This window comes from Nylanderia fulva, unplaced genomic scaffold (genome assembly GCF_048542155.1).
Source record: "Nylanderia fulva isolate GAGA-0341 unplaced genomic scaffold, ASM4854215v1 Scaffold939, whole genome shotgun sequence".
NCBI lineage: Eukaryota > Metazoa > Arthropoda > Insecta > Hymenoptera > Formicidae > Nylanderia > Nylanderia fulva.
In genome coordinates, this window is record NW_028191067.1 from 1 (window position 1) to 15,238 (window position 15,238).

Sequence of the window (15,238 nt, forward strand, 5' to 3'; positions counted from 1 at the left end):
TAATAGTGTATCCGCAGCTTCTAAAGCACCGCATTCTCTGTTATTTAATGAACGCATTGCAAAATTCCACAGTTTCGATGCCAAGGACTTATTCGAATCTATCACTTTAAAGTCTGTATTGCATTTTTCCGACTTTGTCGTGTATTTTGTTAAATATGAGTTTAAAAACTCTGATTTTTCTCTAATAAATTGTATGTCCATATTTCCCTCCCAGGCTAATTTGATAGCCGGATTATAATCATTTATAAACCTTTCCGACTCCTTGCGAGGAAGATCGTACAATCTGCTCTTACTGCGTAAATTTTTGCTACCGACTATCGAAGTGATAACGTCTCTTAAAACGAAATTCTCAGTAACTGGCCGAGGAAAATCGAACCGACACTTTCTGTATATATTAGTTTCCGTTTTTTTCGTACGCATGCAACACGAGTTATGTTTATGATTCTGATCACTTATTACCGTATCGTACAACGTTGGCGAAACATTTTCATCTGGAATTTCACACGTTACGTATTTTTGAATAAACGTAGCAACTTCTTCATCCGGCGATTTTCCTAATACTGGAGCATCCAAATCATACAATGCATGTGCTGGATACTTCTACGTTGATATTCCAATCGCCAGAAGTAATGAATAACCTTTCCTATAGGATTATCGGACGAACAAATAAAATCAATCATGGCTTTGAATTTTATGCACATGAATCTAGAAGTACTTACAGGATCGTATGCGATTAGTTCGTTGATGCCTAACTTTTCTTTCAAAAACTTCCAAAAAATAACTGTTGTAGTTCATCAGAAAATGGTGATAGAGATTCCAATATAACTTTTCCATGACTACAACAATCATTGAATGAATTACATTTATTATAAACTTTTTCAGCGTGAAAATGTTTTGCTTTACAATATTTGCACTCTACTTCCATTTTTCCTATGTAATGTTGATTTATATTATGATAATTTATGTTTTGAAATCCTTTATAATTGGCTCGACAATTTTGCATTTTTCTTTTATCTGTGATATTTTGTAATTGTATATTATCAATTTCGGAAAAATTATCATTTATATTTACTGAAATTAATTGACTTGAATCTGTAGTATTTTCAACACTTGTAAGTGTACTTTGTTCATGGTTGACAGTTTTTTTAATTATATTAACATTATCGTTATCAAGTTTTGAATTTGAAGTTATCAAAGAACTATTGCTCGATAACTTTGATATGCAATTGTTAATTGTAGTAACAGAATTGCTCAAAGTCGACGTTGTAATAACACATTTTATTACTGATGAAGCAAGATAAATATTGTTTGTGACCAAAGGATTTTGCGATTTAGACACTGCAACTGATGAACTATTATTTAATAAATTTCTTGATTCACAAACTTTAGATGACTCAGCTATATTGTTTGTTGCATTTTCTTTTTTTCTCTCGCGGTATTTTTGTTGATTTAAAGCCTTTTGTTCTCTCTTTAATCGCTGAAATTATTCTTCTTCCTCTCGAGTACGAATAGCTTTACGTTTACCCATTTTTAAATTATTTTAATTAAATCTTTTTTGTTAAATGTTTACACAGATCAATAAAATTTAAATATTATAAAATGTAACAAATATAAATGTATATACAAACAAAATATTTGTTTATATAAATTTTAAATTAATTTTTAGTTAATAAATTTGTAGTTAATAAATTAAATAACAGACTATTATATAATTTTATTAAATTTTATTTAAATGAAAATAGCACACTGATGATTTAAAATTAAATAAAATATTACATAAAATAACTGTTTTTATTTTACACAGTTGTTAAATTATAAATTTCAATATTGCACTTACATTAAATATCAATTTAATAATAAATAACTATAACACGATAATATTAATTTAACATTCAAATAAAAATTTAATTTAATTTTATATAGCAAATATAATTGTTATGTAACAAGTATATGTATAGTGTTCTTGATAATAAAATATTTAAATGTAAATCAAACATTCATTAATTTCTTACAAATTTCAAATATCAACAATTAAAATATCAAATAATACTTGTAGTGTTACAACTATAATGTCAAATATTTATGTCAAATTTTTATCTAAATTTTCACAATTATGTCCAATTATCAAATTACAAAAGCTGGATTGGAGCTTTGTTTTAGCCAAAAAATATAAGTGGCTACCAAACCTGAAACAAAATATTTTTATTAGCTTATTTATTATTTACATATATTAGCTTATTTATTATTTATATATATTAGCTTATTTATTATTTATATATATTTGTCTTATTATGTGAAATATTTATTATTAATTCAAATAAAAAATAAAATAATACCTGAATATGCTATATTTTGCTCATATATATTCAGTTGGATCATATATATTCAACGATAAAAATTGTTATGTTTGCGCGAACGCGAGAAGGAGAGCGCGTATTAGAAGGCCGATAGAAATCATTCACTCTTCAATAATTAACACAGAATTTACTTTCACAATTTAACGATACAGTAATTTTACAAAGTTCCAATAGATAAGCCGAGATCGATTTCCAAGTGAGTGTGCGGTAATAATTGCGGTAATAATTGCGGTAATTTATAAGCGGTTTAATAGCGGTTGTACGTACTGAGACTCGAGAGACTAGCCGCCCAATTTTGGTGGGCGCTTCTTTTATCGGTGCGGTACTGAAGCCCCACTAATTTTTACTTCACCAATTAATTTCGGTTATTTAAAAATGTTCGAAGGTGACGCGAGGGCGCCTGTCTTTATTGGAGGCCCCGTAATTTACGCGAAACAAGCACGCACCTGACATGCGCGAAATGCTCGATAGCGAGATCGATTGGCTTTCGGAAGCCACGTGATCGAACGGCGCATATCTATTACATTGATAATCAATGCGGTGATCGTTGCTTTCGGTTAAGCAATGTTGTTGTTATTGACAGCTTGTTAAAATAATCCTGATTTATCGCCTACTTGTTTATATCGGGCGAGCCTTTTTTCCGCGGTTTTTTCGCATATTCATCGGAAGAAAATATCGATTTTTAGACAGAAAAATACAGACTGAAATAATTATATTAATTTCTTCTCAATTTCGAACATCCCGCCCGCCTTGTCACCCGCTGACAATAAGACGCTATGAATGTTCGATCGCGATTGATAGTGGGGTAGGCGCGCGCCGGCGCGGCGAGATACACGTGATTATCGCGTGGAATGTCGCTCGATCAGCTGAAACGATGAACACGTGTTGACAGTGTGGTGCGATCAGCTGAGAATAGTGACACGCGGTTTCGATGTGAAATAATGCGTGTGAATGTGAACAGTGGTTACAGTGCGTATGTGATGTGTCGTGTATTTCTGTCTATGCGTTGCGTGTCGTTACGTCCGTTGTGAAGTCGGGAAGTAAGACGATTTTTACGAGCGGACGCACGAGCTCGGAGGTCGCGGTTCGAACGGTGACCACGCGTACGATCCCGTTGTCGCCGGGATGCAGTTTTGTGATCCGGGCGAGAGGCCATCGGTTTGGAGGCGAAATCTCGGAGCGCACAAGGCAGAGTGCTCCGATGTGAGGTGTGGTATCGACCTTCAACCATTTAGGTCGTGAGATGAGTCCATGGATGTACTCTCCCGACCATCTTTGCCAAAAGTGATCTCGCATCGCCTGGAGATGATGCCATCGTGATGCTGCGGATCCACTGGTGTCCTCCTGTACTGGCTCCGGGATGGCGAGAAGCGGCGCGCCGATCAGGAAGTGGCCCGGAGTCAGTGCTGTAATATCGTCTGGATCGTCAGAGAGTGCCTGTAATGGACGAGAATTTAAACAGGCCTCAATTTGTGTGAGGAGAGTGGTCAGTTCCTCAAAGGTGAGAGTGGTTTCACCTATCACCCTCCGCAAGTGATACTTAGCGGATTTGACGGCTGCCTCCCACAATCCGCCGAAGTGCGGAGCTGCTGGTGGATTAAAGTGCCACCGTATGCCATGTTCAGCAGCTACGCGTGCGATTCCACGGCCCTCTGTGGATGCAGCGACGAAGAGTTCCCGTAAAGTGCGGTCAGCCCCGATGAAGGTCGTTCCACAGTCGCTATATATGTCCGTACAGAGACCTCGACGTGAGACAAAGCGACGTAAAGCGGCGATGAAGGCCTCTGAAGAGTAATCCGAGTCAAGTTCGAGGTGGATGGCTCTGGACCAAAAACAGATGAATACTGCGATATAGCCCTTATAGGCGCGGTGTCCTCGTCCCTTGCTCGTTCGGATGAGGATAGGTCCTGCATAGTCCACTCCGGTGCGCAGAAATGGCCGAGTCGGAGTGACCCGATCGCGGGGTAGATTACCCATCGGTGGCTGCAGCGTCGTTGCTCGCCATCTTGTGCAGGTGATGCAGCGATGTAGTTGCTGTTTCACAACTGTGCGTCCTCGTGGAATCCAGAAGCGCAGTCGAAGCAGCCCCAGAGTAAGTTGCACTCCGCCATGCAGCGTCCGACGGTGACAGGATTCCACGAGCAGACGAGTCAGCCACGACGAGGTTGGAATGATCATCGGGTGCCTCTCATCTTGTGTCAGCAGGGCGTGCTTAAGCCGACCTCCCACTCTCAGAACACCATGGTCGTCGAGGAACGGAGTCAGCTTGACTAATGTGCTGCGTGGTGCGACGGAGCGTCCAGCTGCGACTGCGGTGATCTCGTCCGTGAAGTGCAGTGTCTGCACTTCTCGAAGCCAGCGAAAGAGTGCCATGTCGAGTTCCTCAGGACTCAACGTTAGTCCAGCGGTGTGAGTCGGCTCAGAAGCGCGCAGCCAGCGACGGCACCATGCGGATATCCGTAGCAGGCGATGCAGAGATGAGAAGCGGAGCAGGATTTCTGGCTCGACGATGACCCGGTTGACAGTCATCAGGCTCGTGGCTTTCCTTTCTGGCACGTCGTCTCCTCGGATCTCCATCACGGAATTTGGCCAGGCCGATTCGAGCTGTGACAACCAGGTAGGTCCTGTCCACCATAAAGCGTGATTGATTAGTTCGCTTGGATTAATACCCCTTGATGCACAGTCCGCAGGGTTGTCGCGACCAGCTACGTGTCTCCATTGTGCATTAGGCAGCTGCGTCTGGATGTGAGCGACTCGATTGGCGACGAAAGTCTTCCAGCGTGAGGAGTGACCGCGAATCCATTGGAGGGTCACTGTTGAATCTGACCATAAGTACGTGTCTGATGTTGTCAGGTCGAGCGTTTGTTTGACATGTCGCGTCAAATTGGTGAGTAGCGTGGCGGCGCACAACTCCAGCCTCGGCAAGGTCACTTGTTTGACGGGTGCTACCTTGCTTTTGGCCATCAATAACCTTACTGACGTTTCGTCCCTTTCAGTGATGCGGATGTATACTGCGGCTGCATATCCTCGTTCGGATGCATCGGCGAAGCCATGAAGCTGCAGCGAGGCCTTATCTGCTCCGGTCCCGAGCCAGCGTTTTATTCGCACCTGATCTAGAAGATGGAGTTCTTCTAGAAGACGTTGCCACTCTCGAGCGTCGGATGGCGGCAGCGGGGTGTCCCAGTCCAATCCTTGCAGCCACGTGGATTGAATGAGAATTTTTGCTCGAATCACGACTGGAGCGAGCCACCCCATTGGATCGAAGAGCCGTGCGGTTTCGGATAAAACCGTTCTCTTCGTGTGGTTGATGGCAGCGTGCGGATGAAACACGAAAGAGAACTGGTCGTGTTGCGGGTGCCAGCGGAGTCCTAGCGTGGAGTGACTCTCTCCTTCCCAAGCTGGCGGCAATTGCTGCAAACGATGATCGCTTGGTACTCCAGTCAGGATCCTCTCGTCGTTGGCTGCCCACTTCTTCAACGGAAATCCGTCCGCCAAGCAGAGGTTGCGAATTTCCATCTGGAGTGCGATCGCATCGTTCAGCGTATTTGAGCCGGTGACCACATCGTCGACATAACAATCTCGACGCAGAGCTACGGCGCCACGAGGAAACTGCTCTTCTTCGTCCGTTGCGAGCTGACGGAGTGTCCGTATGGCGAGAAACGGAGCACACGCCAGACCGTAGGTGACCGTTCTCAGCTGGTACTCTCGCACTTCATCATCAGTTGAATGACGCCACAGGATCGTTTGGAATCTGCAGTCATCCGGATGCACGAGTATCTGCCGATACATTTTCTCTATATCAGCAACGAAGACATACTGGTGTTGACGCCATCGGAGTAGTACGTCAGGAAGAGCTGGCAGAAGATTTGCTCCAGTCATGAGGTGTGCGTTTAAAGAGTCTCCAGTTCGCGTTCGCTGCGACCCATTGAACACGACCCTCAGCTTCGTCGTGGCACTGGACTCCTTGAGTACTCCATGATGTGGTAAGTACGTTGACTGATTGCTCGTTGTGGAGCATGTCACCAGCGTCATATGTTTCAGGTCTTCGTATTCTGTCATGAAGCTGCGATACAGATTGCCGAATCGAGGGTCCTGGACGCATCGCCTCTCCATCGTTGTGAGAAGCCGCTCGGCTGGTTTGCGGGTTTCGCGGAGTGCAGTGATTGGTGAGGAGAACGGCAGCTTCACCACGTATCGTCCTGAAGAGGTGCGAGTGTGCGTGTGCACGAAGAATTCCTCGCATTGCTGCTCTTCGGCGGAGAGTGTCGTGACTGCGTTGGGCTCCCGTTCCTGTTCCCAAAACTGCTGCACCAGCTCGAATAGCTCGTGATCGGCAGTGCACTGGAATGTGCGACGGTGCTCTTCTGCGGATGCGACGCCGGAGCCTCCAAAGAGGATCCATCCTAGCGATGTCTTCTGCGCGACTGGCATCTGAGGTCCACCCTTGCGTAGACCCTCTTCAAGAATTAAGGAGCACACCTCCGCTCCCAGGAGTAGCTCGGCTGGATCGTTCTCGCGAAATTGAGGATCCGCCAGTTGGAGTCCTCGAATATGCGGCCAATCTTCTGGTGTGCTGGACGTGGAGCCTTGAAGAAGTGACAGGCGTGGGAGTATAAACGCAATCACGGAGAGCCGGGCGTTCGTGATGTCCGAAGTGAGGTGCAGCGTGACCTTGCCACGCGTTGATCCTGGTCGTGCGCCTCCGATCCCAAAGATGGCCATGTCGGTGCGTGATCGAGGCAGGTTCAGTCGTTGCACCAGTGCTTCAGAAACGATCGACACCTCTGATCCCTGATCGATCAGTGCTCGGACGTCGTGCGGTGCTCCATGGCGATCGGCTACGTTCACCCGAGCAGTGGCGAGGAGTACAGCCTTCTGCTCCTTGGCTTTGTGCAGTGCGGCGAGTGAAGTGGCTTCTGGTGTTTGTGCGGTGACCGTGCTGTATGCGTCGTGCAGTGAAGTGTGATGACGTGCCTTGCATGTGTAGCAGTTCTTCTTCGACTGACATTTTGTAAGATAATGATTTCCGAGGCAGTTGAAACACAGTCTGTGCGTCTCAACGAAGGCCTTTCGATCTGCCGCGGATTTCGTCTTAAATTCGCGACACGTCATCAGATGGTGCTTCTCATGGCACAGTGCGCATTGTGGAAGGTCAGTTCCGTGCTTCGCAACATGTGTCTTCGCCGTTCGTGAAGACTCTCCGAAGTTCTTCTTGAGAGTCTTCGGATGCACGGCGTTAAGTGTGAACATCCGTCGCGTCATGAACTCCAAAAGTGTTTCGTGCGATGGTGACTTGTTGGAGTCGGATATGGAATTTTCCCATTCCATTCGAGTGTGTGCGTCGAATTGCTCGACGATAAGATAGTTTAGGAGGTCCATTCCGTGAGATTCAATGGGACGACCTATACTCTCCTGTGCGTTGACGACTGTGACGGCAGCGTTGTGGATGCGATGCAGTTCGTCAGCAGTTCCGTTCTTCATTCTCGGCACGGCGGTGAATGCGGCGAAGTTGCATCGGATGAGTTCTCTCTCATTTTCGTAGTGTTTGCACAGTATCATCCATGCACGTTCGTAGTTGTCTCCTGTCACCGGTAATGAACTTATCAATTTTTCAGCCTGTCCGTTCAAACTCGACCGAAGATGATGCAGGCGTTCGATGTTAGAGATGGTGGCGTTATCACCGACGACAGACAGGAAGAGATCTCGGAAGGTTGGCCACTCGGAGTAAGCTCCCGAAAACTGCGGAATCCTGACTCGAGGTAATGCGGTTCGAGGAGCGGCTTCGTTTAGCTTGACGGTTTCCGAGGCTGACCGAATGCGTTCAGCGTAGCCGTCCAGGATGCTCCTTTGCTGTACGTACGTATTTTCAGTCAAATCATGGAGTCCTGAAGTAACGTAATCACTTTCTCTGAACTTATCTTTCAAGGCAATACGCAGCTGATCGTGCTGGATGACGAACTTATCCCAGGCTTGATCAAGAAGTCTGATGCGGGTAGTTACGGCACTGGATGTGATGTTAGGAGCGCCCATCTTCTTCAGGTATTCGACCGAGCGTGAGATTCGAACTTGGATCTCACGCTGACTATCTAATAATATAGCGGCATCCATGATGTGACACTTACAGTATTTCTTTTTCAGACACTTCACTCTCGTCTTCAAGAATGTTCACACGCGTGCCGGCGCGACGAACTGATAAAATATCCGGCTCGAAGGACCAAAATGTTATGTTTGCGCGAACGCGAGAAGGAGAGCGCGTATTAGAAGGCCGATAGAAATCATTCACTCTTCAATAATTAACACAGAATTTACTTTCACAATTTAACGATACAGTAATTTTACAAAGTTCCAATAGATAAGCCGAGATCGATTTCCAAGTGAGTGTGCGGTAATAATTGCGGTAATAATTGCGGTAATTTATAAGCGGTTTAATAGCGGTTGTACGTACTGAGACTCGAGAGACTAGCCGCCCAATTTTGGTGGGCGCTTCTTTTATCGGTGCGGTACTGAAGCCCCACTAATTTTTACTTCACCAATTAATTTCGGTTATTTAAAAATGTTCGAAGGTGACGCGAGGGCGCCTGTCTTTATTGGAGGCCCCGTAATTTACGCGAAACAAGCACGCACCTGACATGCGCGAAATGCTCGATAGCGAGATCGATTGGCTTTCGGAAGCCACGTGATCGAACGGCGCATGTCTATTACATTGATAATCAATGCGGTGATCGTTGCTTTCGGTTAAGCAATGTTGTTGTTATTGACAGCTTGTTAAAATAATCCTGATTTATCGCCTACTTGTTTATATCGGGCGAGCCTTTTTTCCGCGGTTTTTTCGCATATTCATCGGAAGAAAATATCGATTTTTAGACAGAAAAATACAGACTGAAATAATTATATTAATTTCTTCTCAATTTCGAACAAAAATCAAATATCAATCCACTGTAAAAAAAAATTAAAATTATATTAACACAAAACTATTTAAAATTATTATTTTATCTTTTAAACAAATAAATTTTTATATTATCTATATGTATATGACAATGTATTTAATAGGTATATATTATATATTATCAATTGATATTATTTTGTATTTTCAGCAAATATTTTGGCAGTGATATCATTTCTTTTCAAGAATATAGTAACAAATATATTATATAAAAAATATATGAAATGGTAATACACATTTGATCTTAAGTGTAGTTATAAAGAAAATCTCAAAGTCAACTTTAAAATTTTAAATGAAAACCCACATTTTTATTTGATATTTTTCTATACCTTATCTCGAGAGCTTTTCAAAATATTACAAAAAAATATTTTTTTATTAAATACTTTTTTTAGTTATAATATTTTAAACAGTATTTTGACATAAATTACAAAATATCTCGTGAAATGTTTAATTTTGTGTAATTTTAACATTTTATATATACATAATATTATATACATCGTTTACTTAATATTTTATGCACATGAGACAAATCAATTAATGTAAATAAAATATAGTTTTTTCTTTAAGACAACTATATATATATAATTTTACCGATCCCATCCTTTTTATACTATATCTTGTATAAATTTTATACAAACTAATTAATATAAATTTTACATAAATTTTTTAAAAACTACATACAATATTAAATTTATATAAAATTTATATACATTGTTCAATACTGGTTTTATATATATAAACTATACACGTACACACGCACGCACGCATGCACGCACGATTTGAAATGGAATACCTCATATATTTACATATAATATATATATATATATATATTATATATATATATATAATATATATATATATATATATTATATATATATATATATACTTTAAATATATTTAAATTTTCCAATACTCAGCATATGTATTTTAAAGTTATATATTTACATAATCAATTATTAGAATATAACAGTATTTATATTTTTAAATGCGATTTTGTATTTTCTTTAATGATCTTATGACATATTATATTTCAAAATAATTTACCTTATTGTTCTTATATCTGTCACTTCATATATTATTGAAACAAATAATTTTTTTGCTGCTCGACGAGAAATTTTCAAGAATTTTTAAGAATTCTTTTAAGGTGTAACGATATCTATAACCTTTTAAGTTGTCACACACAATTAGAGTATGTAGTGTACCTACTATTTATTTTCAAATCAATTGCTACCAATCTTTAAAACTAAAAATTTATTGTGCAATAAGTTGACATGTTCAGTTGATATTACATTTGTCGTAGAATAAATTTTTCAAACGTATTAATTGGCTGTAGCATAGAAAAATTTTCGAATCTAGACATTTTATTGGTCCATCAGCACATGCATAATAAAATTCAACCAATCAAATTCTTTATACACTTACATTATATGTCATGCAAAAGTGTGTGCGGCGGCCTTTAATGCTATCGCACACAAATTGCATAAACTGCATATGCATAGCATAAGACCTTATGGACCAATGAACATCGAGCATGTGATTCAATGCTTGATGCTCATTGGTCCATAAGGTCTTATGCTATGCATATGCAGCTTATGTAATTTGTGTGCGATATCCTTTAGTCCTAATAACGATGGTTGCTATGTAACATTGTATCATGGTAATGTCATTACGCATATATTTTAACATGTACATCGCTACGTAATGATGGTAACATCATCGTTAAAAGTAACAGACATCGTATAATTCATTTAGTATTATTAATTGTGCATAAAATTGAAATATTATTATAATTATTATATAAATTTGATTCTTTGTGATTTATTAAACTAAACGGTAAATATATATGAAGTTATATGAATAATTTATTTATACTAATTACAATTATATAACTTATAATTAAATATGTGCTTAAATCTATCTTACAATTAAAATATTGTATACATATATTGTATATTTCGTCTTATAGTCACTTAATTATGATATTTCAAAAAAATTTTCGCTAAATATTTGTTACATATATTAATTACAACTTATATTAATTATTTACAACTTATATTAATTACAACTAAACATTTATATATTTGCTAATATAAACTATTACAAAAAATTATTTTACAATTATTTATATTCCAATTGATTTTTGTTAAAAATATTTATATTATTTGTCTTAATAATAATATATTCTTATAAATATATATTCTTACTATATAATATTAAATTTTAGTTGCTATTTATATTTTTATTTTAAAATTGCGTGTGTACGTTACATTGAAATATTTTTTATTTAAAAATTCTAGGATAAAGCTACAAAGAAAATGGATAGCGAATCAGACATTTATCGTGAGTTGTGTGATAATCCAACATTATATGTTTCACCAAGAGAACTTTTCGAAGTTATGTTACCTAATGATGGTACAGTGTAAGTTTTAAAAATTTTTTAATATTTAATTTTTTATTCATAAATTTTTTATTCATATTTATTACTTATTCTCACTATTTCAGTATTATCGTCAAATTTGTAAAATTCTGTCAGTTTAAGAATAAAACTATATAATAGTAGCATAAAATCATATAAATGTAATTGATGTATAAAAGATACATTTATTAAAAATTTTATTGAACTTTTAATTATTTTTTTATTTTTTTAATAAATATAAAATATTAATTGTTTATATATATATTTTTTTTTAAGGTGTTTTATCAGTATGGTGGAACAAATCGACAGTACAATTGCTGTTAAAACTAAAAATGGTGAAGTTCAACGTTGTCGAGTAATTTTGAAAAATAATAAAGACTGGAAGGTTCAAGTTACTATATGGGGCAATAACATAAATCGAGTTATACATAACTTTAAAACATCATTTGTAAGTTTTTATCACAAAATTAAAATCATTTTATTACAAATGTTTACAACATAAATTAAGACATTATTTTATATATTTGTTATTACATAAAATATTAACTGTTCTTAAAAAATCTTTTTATAAATAATTATAAAATGTAAAAATCAACATAATTTATAAATAATCTTACAATAAAATAAATAATTAATTTTATGATGTCAATTCTATAAAAAATTGAGATAAAATTATTAATAAAAATATTCTATAAAAAATGTTTTTTTTTAATAAAAATTATTAATAATAAAAATTAATAACAAAACTAAAATATGTGATATAATAAAAGGCCAACTTAACGAGCTTATATGCTATTAATTGAAAAATTTATTTATTAATTTACGTCATACTATACAAAAGTTGAGATAAACGTTTCGACTGTACGACAGTCTTTTTCAATATCCTAATAATATGTTAAAAAATTAATTTAGTCATATCGACCTTATTATAAATACAACAATTATGAGATTATATGACAAACGCAGTACAAAATTCATGTTTGTTGGCATGAGTTAGAGCGTCAGATGCTGTTATATTATGTAACGACATTTTTTGTCACGAACATAACACTTTTTTTATAAAAATTATTTCTTTTTACTTAACATAATCACAATGTGTACTTTTTTAAAAAACAAATCGATATCTTGTTTTTTAAAAAAGTACACATTGTGATTATGTTAAGTAAAAAGAAATAATTTTTTTAAAAAAAGTGTTATGTTCGTGACAAAAAATGTCGTTACATAATATAACAGCATCTGACGCTCTAACTCATGCCAACAAACATGAATTTTGTACTGCGTTCGTCATATAATCTCATAATTGTTGTATTTATTGTATAATAAGGTCGATATGACTAAATTAATTTTTTAACATATTATTAGGATATTGAAAAAGACTGTCGTACAGTCGAAACGTTTATCTCAACTTTTGTATAGTATGACGTAAATTAATAAATAAATTTTTCAATTAATAGCATATAAGCTCGTTAAGTTGGCCTTTTATTATATCACATATTTTAATTGTATACGAGCCGAAGTATAATTTATAAATTATATATAACAAAACTAAATTTTAACATTTAGAAATAATGTTAATTTACTGTTAGTAAAATATTACAAATAAAAAATCAATTTTATAATTTAAAAAAATTATTTACAATTGATCAATTAATTTTGATAACAAATTTTTTAATGTAAATTTGTTTTTATCTTGAATATAAAAAACTCATATAGGAAAGTTTAAGTTTTATAATAAATAATGTAAAATGACTTTACAAAACACATTTTTTGTTAAAAAATCATTTTCTAATTATAAGTTATAAATATTGTAAAAGAAATTGACTTTTGTTAAATATTTATCTCATTATTTATTTCATTATAAATAATTTTAAAATGTATGTATGTATGTATACATAAAAACATTTCTTATTACAATATTTATAACTTATAATTTTAGAAAATTCTTTTTTAGCAAATATGTTTCAAAGTCATCTTACAACAATTGTTGCAAAATTTAAACTTTTCTATTGATGAACATTTTTAATAATAAATTTCATAATTAATAAGTATTTTATAAAATTAATAATTATATTTTTTATATGTATATAGGTGGTACATGTATCCGGAGCTTTTTCTCAAAAACGTTATTCTAAGAGTTTAGGAAATGTCCCTATGGATTTAACTATCAAAGATTATACAGTTGTGAATGTCATTGGAAAAATTCGAGAATATGAGGAAACTAAAATTTATGAACCAGTTACTATTCAAAACATTTTAAATTCTAAAACTCAATATGGTAATTATACATATACTCTTTATTTGAAATTATATACGTATATATACATACATGAAGTTTGAATTAATATATTTCCACCAAGTTTTTTATTAATTTCACGATATAAAATCAAGTTTTTTTTATTAATTTTACAATATAATAAAAATTTTTCTCATAAAAATAAATTAATAAAAATTAATTTTTGGCAATAAAGTAACTATTTAAATTTCATCTATACCTGATAGAATCCTTTCAATTTATACACATACACACACACACGCACACGCACACGCGCGCGCACACACACACACACACGCACGCACACGCACACGCACACGTACTTACGAGTATGCGCGCGCGCGCGCGCACTTATACACACACTTATACACACATATACATGTTTATATATATATATATAAACATGTGTATGTGTGTATAAGTGTGCGTGTGCGCGCGCGCATACTCGTAAGTACGTGTGCGTGTGATTTATTTAGTTACACCCTGTATATGTATATACATATATATATATATATATATATATATATATATACTGGGTGTAACTAAATAAACATATATGACATATAATACCGAATTCTCTGGCCAATTTGGAAATCATTTTTCCTCAGCGAAAATGTTGAGAAGTCGATAATTTTCGAGTTAAAGCGATTGAAAAAAACGAGTTTCTCGCAAACTAAACTTTGTAGAGTTAAATGGTCAACATAATTATATTCTTCAGTTAATTTCAAGTGGAGTTTACTTTAATAAAATTTTAATTTAAAGCTTAGTTACAAAGATATATACCCATATAGCAAAAAATGTCACAGTAATGTCACAAAGACATTGCTCTGTGACGATAAAATATGTCAAAATAAAATCACAGTGATGTCATAGTGACGTGCGAATGTCCGCTTCGTAACAGATGTGATGTCATCATGACATCATTGTGATAAGAAATGGAATGTTATAGCGATGTAATTTATACAGATGTGATATCACTATGACATCATTGTGATAGGAATGGTATGTTACAGTGATGTAATTTATACAGATGTGATGTCATTATGACATCATTGTAATAGGAAATGGAATGTTATAGTGATATAATTTATACGTCATAAAAGAGTTTTATATAAGAGAGACAAAGATTGGTTTTAATACGAGTAAAAGTACCAATATTTAAAATTAAATTCATAGCAGTGCTATAGCAGTGCTAAAAGGAGAGATAAACGTTCAATACAAGTTTACCGAGCATTTATCTCTTTTTAGTG

General features: G+C 35.9%; 1 protein-coding gene across 1 annotated transcript; it reads right to left on the reverse strand.

The window, feature by feature from the left end:
* Positions 1-3,356: 3,356 nt before the first annotated feature.
* LOC114937135 (uncharacterized) lies at positions 3,357-8,465 on the reverse strand. Its single transcript, XM_029310545.2, has one exon. The coding sequence runs from the start codon at positions 8,463-8,465 to the stop codon at positions 3,357-3,359; it is 5,109 nt and encodes a 1,702-aa protein (XP_029166378.2).
* Positions 8,466-15,238: the final 6,773 nt, after the last annotated feature.